We start from the raw sequence: 21,933 nt of genomic DNA on the forward strand, positions 1-21,933 counted from the left end.
AGCATGATTGTCTGCAGGGGTTTGAAATAATGTCAGCTGGGCTGCTCCTGGCCAAAACTGAAGAAAGCAGTAATTAGCAGAAGAGGCAGTGGTAATTAGTATGAGAAGTGCCTGGGGGGCCAGAGTGGGCCTGCATCTGTGCAGGAGGACCTGCTGGGGAGGGGACGGTGTGTAATAGAAGGATAGTGCGTGCGTGGGGACAGAGGGCATCCACAGTAGATCTGGGAGGAGATGGGGGGCCCTCAGGAGGGAACTTTGCTGTGGCCATTGAAAGCCCCATGCAGGGCTTGTCCCAGATTAATCCTCATGGCCTGGACTGAAATGCTACTGAGGCAGGGTGAGGCACAGGTCTGTGTTGCTGGGTGGGCCCTGGGTTTTGCAGGGTGTCTGGCTGGTGTCCGTGGTGATGTCTGGGCCCTAGTGGACTGGAGGCAGCTGGTGGTTGTTGAAGTGCCAGCTGGGATGCTTGGTGTAAGGTGAGAAAACCATTTCACCCAGCCTGAGGGCCAATTCAGGGGCTTCCTATGCAGTGGGAATAGCCAAGCATCACTGGTGTGGTCCCTGCCACCATGGGGCTACTGTCCTCAGTGATCTTGTCAGAAACATCACACCAGGCTCTAGTGCATGTATGTGTTTCACTACAGGCAGCCTGGATTTCCCCATGTCTGGGAAGCCATGCTCAATTGTACTGAAGTGTTTTACTGTGCTTCAAAACTCTTTTCCACCCTCATGTTCCGCAGGCAAAAAATATCCATCTGCCTCCCTCAGGAGGTATTGAGAGGAGAGGTGAAAATGTAGTTAACATCTCTTCCACTCTGCAAGTGTCAATTACCTTTCTTTCCCCCCCTCAGATGGTCTATATATATAGCTATAAATATAGCCAGCTAAATTCAGGCTGTTTTCAACCTGTGTTTAGCACTGAAGTGGACTGGTTCTATTTTAGGGCTGAAGAAGCATTTGCGTGCCTGAAATCTCCAAGTTTTTCTAACTTTATCCGTTGGTCTAATAAAAGAGATTACCTCTTCCTACAGACCTTGCCTTGCTTACATCCTTCAGGCACTGTGTCTACAATAGTACTTCTTTCCTATTGCTTCTCTGCCACCTGCAGTGCACAACTTGAATGCACAAAGCAGAGGATGAGGGAAGGCATATTGGGGTATTTCCTGATTATTATTTTTTTTTTACATATTGTTTCAATTTGCAAGCTTGAAAATATTCCTGAAAACAGAAAAAGTTGTGTTGGAAGGGATCTATGGAAGTCACCCAGTCCAATCCTTCTGCCAAACTGGACTAACAAATTTTGATCAGATGCTCAGGATTTTACCCTTTGAAGCTGTGAGTACTTCCTGGGATGGAGATTTCACAGCCTCTCTTAGCACATGCTCTAGTGGTGAACTATTCTTGATGTGAACATTTTTTTCTTATGTCCAACCTATTTCTCCCTTGCTGCATCATGTAGCTGCGGCCCCTTGACTTTTCACTGTTCACCTCTGAGAAGAGGTTATTGCTTTACTACCACTTGAGGTAGTGGGAGACTTTTTTTTTTTTCCCCAGCCTCCTCTTAGAAGTCTGATCTATACAAAATGAGGTCCTTCTGGGGTGCTTCAATCTCTTCGCAATCTCAGTGCTCCTCTGCTAGTCTCTCTAGTTTGTCAATCTCTTTCTTGCACTATAGTACCTAAGACTGGATGCAGTGTGCCGTTGTGGAGTGGAGGAGAGCAAGCATTTTCATATGTCTGCTGGCTATGTCTTTGCTTAGGCATCATAGTGTGTGGCTAGCTTTCTTCATTTCAAGGTACACTGCTGGCTCATGCACCTTGACCCCTAGGACTCCCAGGTACTCTTCTGCAAAGCTGCTATCTATCCAGTTCACCCCAAGCCTGTACTGCTCTGTGAGGTTAGGCCATCCTTGACTGTAGGCATTACATTTCTCCTGGTTGACCTTCAGGAAGTTTCTGTTGGCTCGTTCCTCCAGCCTGTCAAGGTCTCTAACTTTTTTTTCAACCCCCAATTTTTGTTAAGCATGTGGTTCCCCAGCCTCTTGTGCTTGTGTTTATGCTATATAAATGCGTTCAATGACCTTGTTCCCCCTCAAGGCAGTGTTTTCTTTTACTATAAACTGAATAGTCATGGTGGGATGGGTTTTTAGAAGCAGGCTCCACTTACCTGCAGTAGAGATCCTCTTGGATAGGGAAGGTCCTGTGTTGCCCAGCCTGTTGCTCAGTGCCTTTGGACACTTCTACACCACTAGTCATACTGCCCTCCCACTTACCACCAGAAATTACAGTAATAGGATGCAGACCTGTCCCCTAGCAGGAAGTACAGGCCCTGAGGTGTTTCTTTGCTATTTGCTTATTGATACAGTCAATAAGGAGACAAATCTGAGAATTCCTGCTCCTGGACAGGTCAAGAAAACCCTCTTATTACAAACAACTGGCTTTTTTTTTTTTTTTTTTTTTTTTTTTTTTTTTGGTTTATGCCTTACCTTGTACTCTGCCTCCTTTCCCATCCATTTAGAGCTTAAAGCCTCAGCTTATAAGAGGGCTAAACTCCAGGCTGCTCCTCTGCTGATGTTCTCGACTACTGTGGTCTGCCCAGAGAGGAAATTAAGGGACAACATCTGAATATGAACTTATCCCATTCGAGCTCTAGATGTCTCTTCAGGGCAATCACAGGTTCTGTTTTGAATGGGCGAAAAAAAGTAGTAGTCTCCTTATCTGCCCTACACCTAGCCAGCATAGTGTTACGTTTCTAGAATAAATAGGTAACTTTCACAAGAGGTTTCTGTGTGTGCTTAAAGAAAGAAAAGGGGATCAGATATAATCAGTTAGGCAGATCCTTCTCAATAGCAGTTGCCTCTGCTGCTCCTCCACTCAGGATACTACAATATGCTCTTTTTCCTCTCACATGTTTTTATGAAAAAATCATGGCCTTATTATCATGTTCATTTCCATCCCTCCAGCACAAACCAATCACGGTAATAATTAGACAGTTCTTGAAGTAGAATTAAGAATTAAGAAAAAGGGGGGGGGGGTGTGAATTAAGAAATGACTGGAGTGACAAGAAGGGAAAATTAACTGATTTATTTCCCCCTACTCCTCGCTCCCTGTATCCCTGTTGTTGAAGAAATGATATTGTCTGCCTTAGTAGATGTCAGTTTATAACATTTATTCTGTACTACTTAAAACCTATGCGTATGTATGCTCTTTCTCCTACTTCTCCCCAGTGTTCCCTCTTCCAGCGAGCCTATCCCATGTAAATTTATTGCTCTTTGTTATGTAAGTCAAGGCTCTGACTGCATCACTCTTAAATTGGATTCTAATACTGTTTAATAGCAAGGGAATCCTGGTGGTTAACATTCTATCTCTGGATCAGGATTTGACTTTCTCATTCTGTGTATGAGTTCCTAGGTCTGTTTTCCTGGGTGGCAAGAGCAGTCATGCTATAAGTATTGTTTTTGCTCTTTCTCCCTTTATTCAGTCTCTTCTTCAGGCTAAATTAAATTCCTCCGCCCACATACTTTTTCTTCTCAGTCGTGGTTTCAACTCACTCTCATCTGGAGTCCTCCAGTTGTCCTAAATCTTTCCCAAAGAGCAGTGGCTGAAACTGGGCACAACATTTGGCTGAAGCCTCCTCTGTGCTGCTCACATTGACAGGACTATTTCATTTTTTTTTTTTTTTCTGCCTTCAGTAGTGGTCTGTACATTCCAGAACAGCATTTGTCCTGCTCACCCTGCTGACATTGTTGACTGGTGTTGACCTTATCATTCACCATATTCCCAAGATATTTTCTAAATAATTTTCTACTGAACCAGCTGTTGCTGGCTGCTGGGCAGCTGATTGTTTCTGCACATACTGAAGTTCATGCAGCTGTTCTCAGAATGTCTCTAATTTATCAAGAGCATTTTCAGTTCCAACCCTGTCTCTAAGACTATCTGCATCCCTCTCCATTTCATGTCATCTGTAAATTTAACAAGCATATTGTGTATTCCATCATCCACAGTATAAATAAAAATGCTGGGAAAATTAGGCCCAGATTCAGGGTGAATCTTCACAGAATACTTCTTGGTAGCCCTTTCTTTTGGATAAGGAAACTTAAATTCCTCTTTGAATATATTTTTAAAGGTTTTTGTGTTTTTTCTTATTTCATTTATTCATGTATTTATTGTAACCAGACTAGCCTACCTACTTCTAGATGTTTTTATTTTTTTTCTGATTTAGGAGAATGCTATACAAGGCAATACTAAAAGCCTAAGCAGAGTCAAAATATGCAGCTGCTACTGTATTTCCCCTGCACTAACACTCTTAAACCACCACGCTGTTGTTATTCACCTCGTCATTAATTGTTCAGGTTCTTAAAGCAAGTTTGTTTTTCCATGATACTTTTTCTCTTTGGAAGTTGAAGGTGAAGTTGCTGAGCTTTTACTCCTCTCCAATCTCTCTTCCCCACTTCTTTTAAAGATAGACCCTGTGCTGAAGCTTTTCCCGTCATTGGTGGGTCATCTGTCTCCAGCTGTCTTCTCAGAAGTAACTGCTAATGTATCTGAGACTGTTTCAGGCATTTTTTCTCATATGCTAGACAGATGTTACTCAGGTTCAGCCAAATCAGCAACACATTGCTCTAAGTACTGTCTAATCCATTCATTCAGGCTATAACTTTTTTTAACACTTATTTACCCTTCTCTCTCTGATGTTACCTGTACTAGCCACCTGCTCCTCTTTTTCGGTGATAAGTGAAGGAAAAAGTTTGCTTTGGCATTTTTGACCCCCCTCTCTGCCTTCTCTACCGAGTGGCCACATTTCTTTGCTTTCCTTATTAATGTTAATGCATTTAATCATGGTGTCTTCTACTGGTAGAAATGTAGAGGTGGTGCTTCTGTATGTTTCTCTGCAGGGCCTCCCTCCCTCCATGAGGAGATGTGTCCTCCCATTTCAGGATGGCTGGTTGGAGGTGTTACTATTGGCCTTCAAGCCAGTGAACCAACATTGCCCTCTTCTGCAAGCACTAATGCCAAGCCCTCCATTTTCACCACTGGACAGGAGCAGCTTGCCAGGAGAAAAAATAAAAATAAAAAATAAAAACATGGGTTGTGCCACCAATCCAGTAGCCGTAGGCAGACTGGCTTGGCTGGGGAGGCAAGAGGGGCTAAGATGAACCTCTTCTAGCCATTCTAGGTTGTCACCATCTTGAGAAGGTGAAGCAGGCTGTACTAGGGAGACAAAAGAAGAGCTATTTGGAAATGTTAGCTCTTTGTAGCTGGCCTTGCTGTTGCTAGCACTGACAGCAAATGTCTGGTCACCCTGGCATATGCTGGCAGTTAATGCAAATGCACTGTTGTGTTCCTCAATGGCTTTTTCATGGGTGGCCGGTGGATCTTTGGAGCGGGATGTTGAAGTCAGGCCATGCCCCTGCCCTTCTAGCAAGGCCTCCTGCAGGTACCAGTTGCTTTCATATATCGTGTGGGTATCTGTCAGACTGTGTGGCCATTTTAAAATCTTGTGCAGATATGGAGAGCTGTTCTAAGCACCCATAGGCTCCTTGATTGCCTCCTGACACTCAGTCTCTATGCAGCATTGAAAGGAGTTGCACTGTTTTCCTCCAAATTGCTTCCTTCTTTGAGATAGCTCACAAAATTGTCTTCCTAACTCTCTAACTCTGTTTCTGTGGGCATCATTGCCTCATCCCCTAGGGATACAAGGTCCTGCAGGAGCAGGGTATCTGTGTACATAAGGCTAAATACTACTAAATACATCAGAGCACGACAGTGAGTCATTTATTTAGGTCACTTTGTGCCAGAGTACAATAATACTGAATTTCAAAAAAGTTTGCAGTTCTTAACAGTGATCTCATGTGAACATGCCATCATTATTGAGATAACTAGAACTGTGAACCTATCTCACAAAACTGACTTTATAGCTTAAAAAAAAAAACTATATATCAAGCCTGGCTTCTTGCATTAGGTAAAATGAAGGCTGAGAGGAGCCATAATATTTCTCTCTATAAAAGACACTAAGGAGTAGATGATGGGGGTTACCTATTAAAAGTAAAGAAACTGGGACAAGATTAGCAGGTAACAAAATATAATCTGATGAACAATGAAGATTTAAAATTAGAAGACTGAATTTCTAAAGTAATATGCTAATGATAATGTTGAAAGTTTCTGAAAGGGATTATTTGATATACAGTAGAAAGTGACTAGCCATGGGCCTGATGTTAAAGAATGGGCAGAAAAGCCTCCTGGAGCAGCAGGACCATGGAGAGGCCTTGGCAAAAAAAAAAAAAAAAAAAAAAAAAGAGAGAGAGAGAGGGAGACAGTTACCAAGTAGTGTGAACAGAGTCTGAGCTTAGCAGGAACCTGCTGGTGTGTCCAGGTCTGTTTGGTTATTTATATACTGCTGTGGATAAGAAGGAAGGTAGCATAGTTTTGTAGGCCCTGTCTGTTCAAAATGCTGTTATAGAACTAGGAGAGTTTTGATCTGTGAAAGTTTTCAGTCTTCTAAAGCTTTCCCTTTTTCAAGAGTATTTAGTCTTTCTTTTAAGTGTGTGGTACAAAAGTCCATTTCATCATGGAGAGAAACTGTGAAGTGAGGAGCCTGGCTCATCTCTTAGTGTGGAACTGGCCTACAGAACAGATGTTAAAATGTACACCTCAGGACACTTAATCATAACAAGATTTATAAGCCTTCAGAGAAAATAAAACAGGGATGACGGTACTCTGCCAGGAAGCAAACTAGTCTCATGACAGAAAGAAATCAATTCCTAGCTGAAAATAAGAGTACAAGGAAGATTAAAAATTGTTCTGGTAACTTTTCTTTCAGCATTCCTCTGCTTCCAGCACAGGCTGCATCTTCCTTCCCCAACAACAAACATCCACGGTCACCTGTGACTAGTGTTGGTGCCTCAGTAGATGCAAGTTCTACTGTACTGGAAATAAAGTTTAAAGCATTGAAAAAGAAAGCAGAGGAGGGAACTGACAGATTCCATATGCATCTGAAAAGAGAGGAGTTAGATACGTCAGAGATTATGGTGCTGAAAAACAAACCAGTTAAGAACAGCCAACAGGGTGCTGCTGAGCTCACCAAAGAAGAATACCAGTTCATACCTTCATATTTGGCTGGTGTAACTAAAACTGATCAGTTTAACAAGTTCCTACATTTCCAGAAGGAGTTCATAGCGAAGCATGAATCGTTACCGAATGATTTTACAGGAAAAAAAAAAAAAAATATCAGAACAGCATGAAAGGAAGCTGGCTAAGGTAAGAAAGTTCAAAAACTGATGAAAAAGTAAATTTTGGAGCACCTTTCTAGGTGGATTGGTTATGTGTATTCCAGGAAAATTGAATGAATGTGTTTAGGCAAAATCACCCTCTTGCTTCTTTTCAGAGAGAAATCTACTATCAGGAGAAATTACACAAACTTGAATAAAGTAATTTATTCTGGCAGTAACTGCTGTAGAGCACCTTCTGCACGTGTGGATATGTAGTTGTTTATTTTGATGCTTTTACCAGGAGCTTCAGAAAATCTGTGGCTGTGATCCCCTCAATTGCAAGAGAGACTACAGGTAGTTGAGGAAGTTTTTGAAGATATATGCAACAGTTCTCTGATATTTGGTGATATTCTAAAGGAAATTAAGAATTATTCCAAAGATTTAGCACAACATAAGCTGAATGTACCTGATCAGGTGGGAAGAGCAGTCAGCTTTTGGGAAAGACTTAAGTTGTTTTCTAGGCTTTCCCCTAATTTACTCTGTGAGTAGCACAGACACAAAACATTTGGCTACAACTTGAACAGTTTGAAAAAGACATTATTAAAAACAAAACAAACAAAACCCCAACTTTCACCAACATTTTTTTTTTTTTTTTTTTTCTGGAACTCTAGCCCTAATTCTAAAGTCCATAAAATATTTTGGGGGGAAAAAAAAATCTAGCTGTAACCTACGGGTGAATTAGTTTTCTAGCTCTCACTCATGACAGTTACATGTGAGGAGTGATAATTCTCACCTGATGCATATTAATGACTTTTCCTATTTTTTGATTTTTCATTGTGCTGAAGGATGAAGCTTGAAGCCTCTTCTGTGGGAATCAAATCTGTTTCTTTTTGGGTACTCAGACAAAAGTCTGAGTAAAGGACAGTGATTTGCATGTGAAACAGAAATGAAATGTTTAGGATAAAAATGAAGTTACACTCTGAATCTGTACACTGTAATGTGCTTCTAATTACAATAATTTCTATATTAGCTTTCCTAGTAAGAACCGAGGAGATAAATCTAATTCCTCTTTATTTGTTGACAAAGAATTTACGCTCTGAAATCCAGCAGTTATAGGTAAGGGAAAGGTAGGTATTACAAGCAAGAAATCCTTGAGGAAGAGGAGCTAGCTGGGTAATTGAACTGTACTGGGAATAAGACTGGCAAATATTGGCAATCTGTTGAAATGAAAATGAAAGTTAACGATGAATGCAGCACAGTTTACAGCCTAAACATTTCATCTAGCATAAGTAACATGTCACTCAATGGCAAAGCACCTGAAAGGATTGTTGGAAAAGTGGGGGTTTGCATGGGTCTGAGTCTTCATATTGGCGGGTTGAGACATGCAAAGGAAATGGAATTTTTCTGTATTCCATATTCTTTTTTTTTTTTTTTTTTTTTTTTTTTAATAATCTATTACAAGCCTTTAATCTACTTACAGATGGAAAGAAACTCTTTGGCCAGCTCCAAAACCTACCATAGTTTTTTGGTTTATGCCTGGCCATGTTAGCTGTTAGTCTCATGAGTAGCTCATCCAGAAGTTTTCATCAGAGTTTATTTTTACTAAAAATGTAATTTTAAAAGTACCAGAATGTGCATGTTTTGCAAAGGAAATAATGCTGCTATGTGACTGGGTATTTTACTCTTGTTTATGCACTCTCATAGGCTCTAAAGGCTCAGGTCAAAGGGATGGAAACAGTGCCCTCAAGGGCTCCAGAAACAGTCTGTCAGGAAATACCTGCAGCTTCTCATGAAAAAAGTCAGTAGCCCTGGAAAGAGTCAAAGAGTAAGTGTTGCAAATGCTTTCAACCCCTCTAATAGCAACTACCTAAATGGGCTAAAATAGCAACAAGTAAACAGAGTTCATGAAGTTTTCAGAAGCTTCAGGTCTTGAAGGGAAAGACAAAAGATTAGACCCTGTGGATGGCTTATTCTATGTAAATATCATTTTGCTTTCTTAATATATATTTTTGATGTTTCATTTTTCTTTCATACCAATCACACTGGGGGACATAGTTTAGCCTCAAAGCTACGGTTCTGAAGTCCAAAGGGTTTCCTGTTCTGCCATTTTGATGGCAGAACAGACTGATGCCATTCAAGGAGCTTATGTCACCACAGAGAAGTCCCCTGACCACATGGGCAGCAGCCTACATCATTAGATTTCAGACCTGTGCTTTTGGTGGAACCCTGGCTTTGTTTCCTATAATGGAGGCAACAAAGCATGTGCTTTGATTGCCTGTGAACTGTCCTTAAAAACAAGACTTAATTTGACTAGTTAATTCTCAGACCTTCTCGGGCACTCTGCCATCGTTGGACTAGCTCTGTGTTTCCATGCCTTTGTTACATGATGCTGATGTTATACATCACAGCTTCTAAATCTCCTTCCTCCTGCTCCAAACTCTGATCTAGCGTGCTGCTCTCAGTGTTGGATTATGGATGTTTAATCCTGGAACTAGATCTTTAAGCTTGAAAACTGTTCTGCAGGAGGTCTTTCCTACCAGCTTTCCTCTTTACCCCTTTACTATCTTTCAACAGCCTGAAGAACTCAGAAATCACACTTTCACTAAACCCTTAGAGGGTGAGCAGATGAGAAGGCTTTCATACAAGACTTATGTCTTTTGTTTTATAAATAACATTGGTTAGTAGATATTAGAATACCTGATAGGATTTTGGAGATATGATAAGGAGAGGGGAAGTAAGAATATTAAAGTATATACAGAACTAAACTGTGCACTTATGTTATTGTCCTGCCTATCTATGTGTGTAGGTAATGTGCAATTGCTTCACTATTTTCATACAATGAACACCAAGTTTTGTCTCCTATGGAAAGAAGCTGCAGTTTTAATGAAGCAAAGGGAGATTGTTTTTGGGCCTCTCAAGATTTAAACTAATACAGTGCTCAATGTGTAGTCTAATGAGTACCAAGTACAGAGGGACAATCACTTCCTTCGTTCTGCTGGCCACACTATTTCTGCTTCAGGCCAGGATGACATTGGCCTTCTTGGTCACCTGGGCATGCTGCTGGCTCATGTTCAGCTGTATGTTGACCAGCAGCCCCAGGTCCTTTTCTGCTAGGCAACTTTCTAGCCACTGTTCCTCAAGCCTATACCACTGCTTGTGGTTGTTAGGACCCAAGTGCAGCACCCAGCCTTTGGTCTTGTTGAAGGTCATGCAATTAGATGTGGCCCATCAATCCACCCTATCCAGTACCATCTTCCTACCCTCAGGAAGATCAAAATTCTCACTCAGCTTGATGATGTCTGCAATCTAACTGATGTCTGCAATCCCCTCATCAATGCTGTTGATAAAGATATTAAAAAAAAAAAAAAAAAAATGGACCCACTACTGAGGCCTGGGGAACACTATGTGACTGGTAGCCAACCAGATTTAACTCCATTCACAATGACCCTTTGTGGTGGTTTTACCCTGCTAGGCAGCTGAACACCACAACCCTTCTCTCACTCTCCCTCCTCAGATGAGGAGGGGAAGAAGTAAAGGAAAGAACAACTCACGGGTTGAGATAAGGATAATTTAATTAAAGAGGAGAAATATTATTAAGGAAAACAGTATCAAATGCCTTGCCAAGTCCAAGTAAACAACATCCACAGCATTTCCCTCATTCAGAACTGCTGGTAAATTATTGAAAGTGGCTTGGCAAGCAATTTTACTAGCCATAGGTATAATAACTGTCCTTACATATAAGAACTATGTACTCACATAGTTTGTATAGGGTCTTGAAAATGTATTTGTGAAATTCTTGTTCCCTTTTGCTCTATTCTAGATTGAAGAACGAGTTAGGGATGGTGCTATGGATAAGCCAGACTTCAGAGGATAAAACAGATAAGGGATAGGACAGTTCTGAGTAAAGTAAAGATGAAATATGGTGCAAACCATGGCCCTAAAGTGTTCTAAATGGCTGGAAAAAAAAAATATCCTCAGCTGTTGAGATTTCTCCTGTTAGTATGATCAAAATGTGCTGACATCTAATGGAGTTAGTCATGTGACATCTTTCTTACATTTATTTTGCTCCTGGCCTTATCTATAACTGGAAGATGTCAATGGGAGACTTTCTAGCACTGAGAGAAACTAGGGAACTGCCAAATCATCTCTGAATCTGTGACTGATCCTGTCATTTTCAGAGTCACAACACTCTGGTGTGTTAAAGATGTCTCGGGATGGTATATGAAACCCTTCAGCTATAAGAAGTATGATAACTGGATCTCATGCTTTTTATGAGTAGGTTAAGCCCTAAACCATGTGACTTCATAGCCCATCTTAAGCTTCTTTTCAGTCTTGATTGTACCAGCCCTGGATGCTGTGGTTATCCATACAATTGTCCAATCCCTTTTGGATACTTGCAGAGTACTATGTTTCAATAATAGAAATGAAGTTTACAGTCTGTTTATGTGCTGCCTGGGAAAGCATTGTCTTTTGATAAGGCTATTGATCGGCAGAATCTGGATCAGGTTCTTTGAATTCACCATAGTAAAATAAAATACGTAAATCAGGACAGTTGTGGAAGGGTGAAGAGAAAAGCTAATGGATAATGAACTGGGAAATCCTGCAAAATTCCATTAGGATAGAGTATAGTATAACTACTCAGACTACAGCATACCTTCATTGTATGCCTTTATTGAAAACTTGTACTCAAAATATAGTTTTATTCTAGAGTATGAGAACATGCCAATTTGCAAATTATAAGGTGGCAAATAAGGAAATAACTGTTAAAGCAGTGATATGAAATGTCTTCTGCATTTCCTTTTGAGGGAAGAGAAAGATCTAAATACTCTTTATGCTCAGTGTTCAGTGTGCCACTGTCATACTCCAGGCTGTGGGCAGTTTTTCACCTCACCATGTGCAGCTCCTACCACTGGCATCTAACTCACTTTCACAAACACACTCTAAGTAGGAACAGTGATTGAACAATCAAATCAATTTCTGTTTCCTTTGTTTGCTTGCTCATGTTTCACCTTCCCTCAGCATTTAAGATGGTCTGAATTCCTCCCTAGTATGCCTGTCCTCACATCAATGAATGTGTTTATTGGTGCAGCTTCCCTGAATATGTTTGTTTCTACAGCATGCTACAGGTTTTGAATTTCAGAGCTTTGTAGACAACTGCTAAACAAAAAAAAAAAAAAAAAAAAAAAAAAAAAAAATCAGTCATTGCCTCTAGATCTCCTGCAGGACTAATAAATAGAAAAATCAGAACTCTCTAGGCCAAGGCTTTTCCAAGGAAGGGTTTTGCATAAAATGATATAAAGACATTTAAACAGTGGGTAAAGGTTTCTCCCCTTCTTCTCCCTACCAGGTACTAACTTCAAAAGTACTTAATCAGTTAACATCATGCTTCCCCTCTCCATCTTCCTTAATTACACATTGAGGAATCAAAACCAGCCAAGTCAGAAAGATGTAAACGTAGCTGTTCTTCTTTTTATGTTACAGCTGTATTTAGAAGCCCCAGCCATGAAACTGGGGCCTGAATGTGTCAACAAGTGCAGGCACTTCAGGGAACAAGGCTCTGCAAATACTATTTTCTTTTTTTCGTTTGGGAGGTGGGACACTAAGGGATCAAAAAACGTATTCGCTCAAAGGTAACTTGAAATGAGAATTTTATGATTTTTCCAGAGTAAAAAATGGGATTTTTTTTTTTTTTTAAAATGAATAAAATATTTTCCTAATCTTTTCTAAATAAAAAGGCATTATTTGATACTTTCAATGTAGCATTTCTGTAAAGCCCTTCCAGGTCCAGTAGCCATCTTGATCCACAGGAAGCATGTTCTGTCTCTCACTTTCAGTGGCTCACATGAAAGGGAAGGATTTTTTGAGAAGTTAGCAGCTGTTAGCTCCAGGGATGGGGAGAGGTAAGAAGTACAGCAGGGTATGGTACTTTTCCCATGCAAGTCAGTGCATTGCTTAAGTCAGGCTCATGCTCTCTTTTCTTCCACCCTGTTTCGCTTTCCATCAAAGCTGTCAGCTCTTGCTGAACCTATTGATTGCATACAGCTACTGTGCTGCAGACCAGAGGGAAGCAGAGGGAGCTGGCTGTCTATTGACAGGCTGCTCAGAGAGTAGGAAATGTAGGTGTTCTGGGATCAAAACAGGCAGTCTTTAATTGGTAAAATATCTGCACTACCCAACGCAGTGGTGTAGTCTGGAATTAGACAGACAGCATGGCACAAAACTGTTAGATTTCAAGCATGCCTAATGTGAACTATGGTGGGATTCAAAAGTCCCTGCCAGCTTCAGGGTAGCCTCCGAGTCACCAGGATTTTCTTGATCTGCTCACTGCACTAGTCAGACAAGCCAGGCCACACTGTTATGAAGTCTCATGGGGCAGAGAGATGAGTTGTTCTTCTTCCCCTTCCCGTTTCCTTTTCCAGTGCATTCCCTCCCTCTTTTGCTCTTCTCTTCACCTACTCTGCAACTGCAGAGCCTTGGAGGAATAACCACACCCTGACACCTTTCCAGTCTGTCCTATTTATTTGTATTAGACCAGACACTTGGAGTGAAGGACGCTCTAAGTTTGTGCCTGCAGACTCCCTCATTCCCTAGATGTATATCAAGGAGCTGGCTGGTGAGACCCTGGAATGCAGCTCCCACCACAGCAGAGCAGACTGGAAGGCTGCAGATGAGCTCATTGACAAGCTACAAGAAGCTGAAAAGTGCTTTGAGTTGAGAGACCCTGGCTGGGCAGGACAGTGAGCTGGCTGTGTAGGATCTTGTAGGATCACATTATTTCCTTGTTTTAGTGAGGTGAATGGATGCGGTGGCAGTGAAGTTGGCCTGTAAAATACTGAAGTGTGTTTTCTGATCTCCTAAGGGAGTACAGTGTGTTTATTCTGCTCCTTATATGCTGTTACCGGATTCCCATGCTGGTGTGGGATGCAGGAATTTTCTCCTTGGCTATGTTCTCATTGTATACAGAGATTGACCATATTTTTACATGAAGCGCTAAAGGGCCTTGGTTGGGATGACAGTGAAAGGGGAGTGGTCTAGCTCATGTGCCACCGTTCAGATATTTGCAGGTGGAAATTAACTGTGGGTACAGCGGGTGTGAGTTTGAGCCGAGCTAGGGCAGTGTCACGGGTGATCCTGTCCTATACCATTTGGCTTGGTTAACTCCAGCTTGTTCTTCAGTATGCTTACTGAAAGTGCTATGGATGCAGCCGTAGAAGTCAGGTAACTTCCATTTCTGTCCTTTTAACTATGTATTTGTGTGTGTATGTTTTTATACTTCCAGAAACCTGCAGACGACAGGAGAAAAAGGGAGCACACAAACCTCTTTCTGTTTCTGAACAGCATGAATCTATGAGGTGTAAAATTCTCAGTAGATGGGAGGAAATGACAATACTAGAGACGAGAAGAAAGAAACAATGGTTTATGTTGGGATAACAGATATTATGGAAAACACCCTTAAATAGATGCAAGAAATCACTACTTCTAAACCTTTCCTAGCATTGTTTCTTGAGAAATACTGTTATGTAGGTACTAAAACAATGGAACCTTTAGAACTGAGATTGGCACTCAACAGTCTTCTCCTCTCTTCTACTAGTATGTTCTTAGAACACAGGAGCACCTGAATGGGGTTCTCTGTGATCACCATGGTGTCCAGCCTCTGCCCCCGAAATAGGAGGCTTGTAATTTTATCTGGACTGTGGCAGATGGTGGTCTACAGACATAGAGGTTGTTTCTGCATTTATATTGCAACTTTGGGCATTTGTAACCAAATATACATTAAAGAATTAGATTATCATTAGTTGTTACCTCTTGTATTTCTTGGCCTGGGGAGTGGTAATAACTAGGTCTAACTATGTCTATCAATGGGATGCTTCCATGTGGGGTCTTCTAGGTATCCCAAGTTGGCTAACTCATCTACGCTTGAACCAAATTCTGAAATACCTAGTAACTTCAATGGGGCAAAGATAGGGCAGTTCTGATTATCTTTGAAATCTGATTTCTAGATGCTCAAATAACTGAATGTGACTGCAGATTATTCACAGGGGTATATAAATGACCATATCTATGAATATATTCCCTACACAGGTAGGAGGCCAGGTTTAATTCTAGACTGAAAAAGAGGTTTATGATGTATCGTTGATATCAAATAACTGATTTTTAATAGAAGTACAAATACTAGTGTGAATATTTTTTACAGAATAGTGTTACTTTTTTGGGGGAGTCAGAGGGGGAATTCACTAGGCTCTATTGTTACTCATTGAGCTGTCATTGTGATTGGTGTTGTACAAAGCAAACAGTAGAAGACAGGCTTGTATTGAATACTCTGAAATCCAATCCAATGTACAGAACTTGCAGTAACTTATTTATGTGCTAAAATTTGCATACTGAGAGTGGCTTGTGTGAGGACCACTTAAACTATAAAAGTTAAATGCTTACACATTTCTGCAAGATTAACACAGTTAAAAGCAGTATACCTTTTGTAATGGCAGTTGTGTAGTTAGAAATAGCACATGATCTCACTAAAATCACTTTTAACATGTCCTTGTCACTGGTTACGCTGATTAGTGTTCCAGCTGTGTGAAGTAAGGCGGTAATTTCATGCAGCTAAATAGATGCTAAAAGTACAGTCAACATGAGCAGGGAATAATGTGTCACTTTTAATGGTGGGCAAACAGCAACATGTTTACATAGATCTTGGGTTTAGATAAGCATTTAAAAGGTCAAACATTTCTTCTAACTTTCTGTCCCCTGAAGCAGAGTTATTACCTGTTGACAGAACATCAAATTGATTAATTAATTGTATAGAGGGTAGAACCAAGCTGCCAGAAAATCACAGGAAAGCTGAGAAAAACACATAACCAAAATTGCCCCAAGTCTGTATTTCTGTCTTTACAAGTTCAGGTATAGATACAGCCGTTGTCTTCTTGTACCATACTTGACTGCCCTTAAATTGAATTGATATATTGAAACTCATTGTTTTTCCTGTAAAATTTTTCAAACAGCCTTTTTCATTACTACCTCAGAGTACAAGACAGAAGTCTGTCACTTGTTTCAAAAATATTTATCAGGCCTCCAGCATGAAAACTTGGGGGGAAGAGTTGAACTCTTGATTAATTTAGACAATTTTACTTGGTATCGAGCTATTAGAACAATGAATATATGCAATTAGTATTCACAACTTTTTTTATTTGATTTGATTTTGTTCCTGGCAAACAAGAGATCATATGTTCTCCGTGCCTTCAGAAATTTAAGATTGTATACCCTGTAAGATAAGCTCCCACAATATAACAAATGTGTATATGAAATCTGGTCCTCTAAAGAAGTAGCCATGCTGAGAATTTTCTCTCTTTGGTGTTTTTTGGTGTTTTTTTTTTTGTTTGTTTGTTTGTTTTCTTTATATTATTATTATTATTATCTATCCAATACGAACATTCAGAAGATATTAAATATAAATGGCTAGTTTTTAGTGTTGTGAGGGCTTGGGGAGCTTTCGTCGTGCTTGTAATGAAAAAGAAGAGTCAGCAGATGGCAATATTGTATAGTTTTTAGAGCAGGAAACAGTCACATCAGCAAGGCAGGGAAATCACTGAGACGCTGTAAGTAGCCTAGATAGAAAATGGAGGGGTCGCTGTAAGCCGCAGGAGAGTTTGCCTTCCAAGTATACTTTAGCTGAGTGTTTGTGGAGACTTAGTGAGTTTTGATTGTTATTTCTAATAACAATTCAAAATTTAAAACCTTTTATTTGGAAGGACAAGACCATTATCATTTTAAAAGAGCAAACTAATTAAACTAGTGCATTTCCATATTATTTTTAAAAACATGATTTTGTAATGCTACATAAGTACAACATGTTCTCTCCCATACAGATTGCATTTTTCCTTTTTTAAAAATAAGTGGATCTGATGCATTTGGTTTTGCTGGTATGTTGTGTGATAATTTAACTGATCTCTTACTGCCTTTTCAGGCAGAAACTATGAAAATCAATGCATCAAACATGTTTCTCCAAGGCCAAATAAAAGTAAAGTTATTTCCTTAGAACTCATTGTGCTTCAGGCAAAGTGCAAATTAGTTTGTACATGAGTTACCTTCAGTAAGTCTAACAACACATGATTGGAAAGATTTTCTTTGGCTTCAGCATGTTCCAAGTTAGGCCTGCTATATGCCACCAGCTAGAACGTTGAAATGTACTGGATATATTTCCACTTTTTTTTTTATTATTATTATTATTTAATTGTTGGTGTTATTTTTATCATTTTAATCACTGTGGCATGCTATTAAGGTACTTTGATCTGAATATCTAACTCAAAGCTGCAAAAACTCTCTGCTTCCAACTGTACTGAAGGCATTGGAATGAAGTAAAAGAGCCTGTGGTAGATAACTCCACTATATAAAATCCATGGAATAGATCAGCAAGAAGAGCTTGAAAAGATTTCCATAAAATATACGGACTAACAGATGTCTTGAGAAAAGAAAAGTGAGTAATAGCTTGAATAAAACAATCTTTGGTTCAGTTGATATCCCATTGCACGCTGAAGCCTGAAGCTCTGTGTTAGTAGCCAAAAGAGCAGGCATTGTTTCAGACGTCAGTGAAATGTGAAACACAAAACTCACTACACCCAAACAGAGGTGTTTTACCATCTCAACCTAAAAGCCAGAAAAGGATATGTATGCTGAAAGACAAAAAATCCACTCATTTACATAAAAGTAATTGGTTTAACAAAAGTAACATTATAAACACCCTTCCTTGTTTACACAGTAGGACCTGGTTTTACTGTCTGTTGGGTTTCCCTCAGGGTGTAAGAACTGGCAAGAAATGAGGCTTGATGTCAGACTCAAAGATGTGTGTAACTTGAGATGTAGTGTTAAATTAAAACTCCTGTCACACAGGAACCACTTACTATAATTTATGTCAAGGTTAATGGAGTAAAAAGTATTGGAGTATTTTAAATGCTGATCAGAAGTGTTGCCAATTAGTATCACTGCAGATTATTTCTTATGTAATGAAGGATATTTTGATATTTCTCAAAATTTAATCTATTTTTTACAGGAAGTTGAAGGACATATCACGGAAATTTTAGATAAACTGAGAATCACTCAGGAAAATCAAAAATGAGTCTGAAATATTCAAATATCTATGTCAGTGTAGTTATACAGAAAGTGTTAGAGTGATGGAGATGCCTATCCTAACAACTTGTTAGACTAAAATAACACAGATTAGTTATTAACAGCAGCTGTGCTGCATTCAGGTGTTAGTTATATAGCACACACAATAGCAACAGGGAGACAGAAACAGATTTTATAGTTTTGACTTAAATAAGGCCCGGAGAATTCAACTAAGAAAAATTATCAGTGGGAATTATGCATAGTGTTTGATTAACATCCCTGATTGATTCAGCTGTTTATTTACATATAGAATAGACACATTATGGTACTTGTTAAAGCCTTTTAAGTTTTCTGAGTGTCCTGACTATATTTTTCTGCTCCTGGAATGGGGGAATTCAATTTCTTGTCTCTTTTGACCCTGTTCACTACTGTCACTTCATATAATTTATTTTCGAAGTGGAATTTTTCATATTGGGAACTGGCTTGAGATTTCCAGACTTGCTTCACATCTCTCTCTTTCGTCTCTCTCCTTTTTCTTTGGCTATAAGGCTTATGATAACTCATAAGCATGCTTTAAGAAGTTAAAGAATACAGACTTGTTTATTGATGCCACCTATTAAGAGTAAATACTAAATATGGTTGCTGCTGTGGTGCTTGCAATATTTAGGTCTAGCCCAAGACTGTTTTTTCTTGCTATATTTTTAATGTTCCAAAGCTTGGATGAGGAGCCATCCAAAATGCATGGAAGCATGGAAGACAGGCTGTCTCTACTTATTCTTCTACTGTTAATGCTATGAAATGCACAAACACAGATTAGTACAGGTTTTAACATGGGTGGGATAGCATTGGAGTGATTTTGAATTTTAAATGTTCCTCACAGGTTTGCTTTCAAGACCTACAGTACAGTTTTACAAAAACTGAGTAAATATCAGACATAAAGATTAATATGAATTGAAAAAATAGATGCATAAAATAGTTGAAAATTCTAGATTATTGTTGGATCCTAAGGTAGCTTTTGAGAGTTGTGTCCTGACAATGTCCATAGGGATTCTTGCAGTCACTATTTATCCGTGTGAGAAATCACTGCATCCAAGCAAATCAGGTAGTGGCAGGCTGTAACCTATTTATTTTCTTAGTTGGATGCATGACTAATTTGTTAGGCTATATTTGCATGTGCAATGCAAATATTTTCATCTGTCAGTTGGAGGCAGATGTCATAGGTTAGTGAAAGGCCTGAGAAACACACAGAATGGCTCACTGATCTTACTGTGTTTTGAATTAACCTTTTAGTTTTTCAGACTTCAGGCAGACAATGTGGAATTGTTTCCTGTTGTTATAACATGATGCTGTGTAAGGCAGTGGTCTCTCAAACTTAGATGGCACGTGGTATTTTGTACCATATAACCCAGAACAACTACTGCAGATTCTTATTATGTGTGAGAACAGATCTGTGAGCTCTACACTTTGATGTAGAGAAATGAGATTGTTGGTAAAAAAAAAAAAAAAAAAAAAATCCAAATTAGTAACAATAGATGCCGAAGAAAATGATCCATGGATACAGAAAAGAATTATTCTATATTGAACTTACTGCCAACCTTTGGTGTTAAAGGGAATATGTTTTATTAGCTGACAAAGGCAGATTTATTTTTTAACTTTTAAAATTTTATTAGAACAGTAAAAAAATAAATAAAAAATATTGTTCCACAGAATTGTTAAGACTAGTAAAACAGAACCCTGAACTCAGATCTTACGATGTATAAAAATTTTCAATTAAGTTTTAACTTAAAATAGAAAATAATGAATTCTAGAAATCTATGGACTCCTAAAATTAATGTTAAGCTTCAATTAATTTACATTTCTGGCTCTTTAATTAACATGAGAAATGCCAACATCAGATTTCACAAGGTGGTAATGAACAGGCACAGTAGATTTTGTTGTTGGAGGATGGCAGTGCAAATAGCTCTCAGTTCAAGAGCTGCTACCTAATGATGTAAGACCACTAATATATGATAATTTCACAAACATGGAAAGTAACATGCTTTATGATATAAAGTTACTGTATATTATGTTGTTAAAATTTCCTGGATGGATGCATCCATTTAGTTTAATGAGGGGAAGGGGAGGAATTGGAAAAGAACAGTAAAGCAATGCATGTGATCTGAATAAACCATGTCCCCACAAAGAGAATGGAGAGCAGTTACCAGACAGTGGCATATTTTTGGTTTCCTACTTTAAGCTGCAAGCCTTGCTTTGCTAGAACAGAGTACTAGGAATCTAGAAGCTAATGGGCAGCTACAACTCTATATGCAAAATAACACGGAAGTCTGTTAGCTACTGATAGTAAAAAAAATCAAGGTAATTAGTAGTAGATATAGTTGAATACAAGGTTAATTAGTCACATTTGTATGATATTAATTATTAAAAATAATCAGCCCTAGGATACTTAAAGAAGCACACTGACTAAATGTTGAAAAAAAAATAACAGAAAGCCTTACATTTTGCTCCCAGTAGATCTTAGGTATAAACATTTCAAAGATGTACACTGTCTTGGGAAAATTGCGTAATAAGATGTTTTATAAAATGGATGTCCAGAATTCTTCTCTAATGTTATGAATCATATTTCTAGAGTTGACATTATTGTCTTTCTCCAGGACAGATCATGGACACTAAAACATTGACAGTAGCATGTGATTCCTGAATCAAAGTCTATCTTGAGGCATAATTAAAGGAGGGAGTCTAATTTTCTGAAGTCAAAAGTGTATCATACTTTGCCCTTAATGCACATAAGATAACATAGATGACATTTAATTAGAGGCAAAGCATGGATTAATACTTATTTAATATCTACAGTAGAAGCTTCCCTCAGGTATGAAGAGATTGTCCAGTGATTTGGGGGCAAATATTTTGCCTGTGTATGCAGCTAAATAAATAATTTGCAGCAAACAACTTACTCAGGCAAGTTTCTGCTCTTTCTGCATCAAGGGTGTGATTTGTTCAGGCTTAGCAGCCAATTAAAAACATTTTATTTTTACTACTCCATTAAGAAATCAAAATATTCAAGATAAAAAAGTTTAATTGCTGTTGTTGAGTTGTAAATGGATGGATTAAGTCACATGGTTTTATTTGTTTTCCTGGTTAGATGGATGTACCCACAGCTCTAGTGTAAATAGTGATATTCCTTTTGGACTTAGCTTTCCATTCTCATTTGTGTTGGTCAATTGTCTCTCTCAAGACTTTGTAGAAGGTGGCTAGGAAAAAAATGAGATGAAATATGTACTTTTTAATATCAATGAATATTTATGAGGAAAAAAACAACACTACATTTCTTGCCAAGTTTTAATAGCACTGCTTGATCAATGAATAAGTCAGAGTAGGAAAGGATACAGCAGGCAAGCAAGCTGTGCTGTGGATATGACGACATCCACACTTAGCATGATAAAATTGTATGGACCAGTGCCATGAATATAAACTGTTTTTGCTTTCAGCAAGGAATACCAGATTTAGAAAAGTTTGCTCTCTTGGCCTCTATTCTTTAGAAAGGTCTAAAGGGGCACAGTGCATCTTTATGTTTCAGACCTTATGCCTCCAACTGAGAAGACTGGGCAGGTGTATGGTAGCTTTCTGCC

The 21,933-nt window shown here is 39.0% G+C and overlaps 1 protein-coding gene across 1 annotated transcript; it reads left to right on the forward strand.

Moving 5' to 3' along the window:
- The first annotated feature begins 306 nt into the window (after positions 1 to 306).
- C3H6orf118 (chromosome 3 C6orf118 homolog) lies at positions 307 to 14,667 on the forward strand. The gene is given in 8 exon segments (XM_035320703.1): positions 307 to 476; positions 6,629 to 6,657; positions 6,660 to 7,237; positions 7,509 to 7,532; positions 7,535 to 7,681; positions 8,912 to 9,005; positions 14,487 to 14,600; positions 14,603 to 14,667. Coding segments are annotated over 8 exon segments (1,221 nt in total).
- The last annotated feature ends 7,266 nt before the right edge of the window (positions 14,668 to 21,933 follow it).

The sequence above is a fragment of the Oxyura jamaicensis genome, chromosome 3 (assembly GCF_011077185.1).
Source record: "Oxyura jamaicensis isolate SHBP4307 breed ruddy duck chromosome 3, BPBGC_Ojam_1.0, whole genome shotgun sequence".
NCBI lineage: Eukaryota > Metazoa > Chordata > Aves > Anseriformes > Anatidae > Oxyura > Oxyura jamaicensis.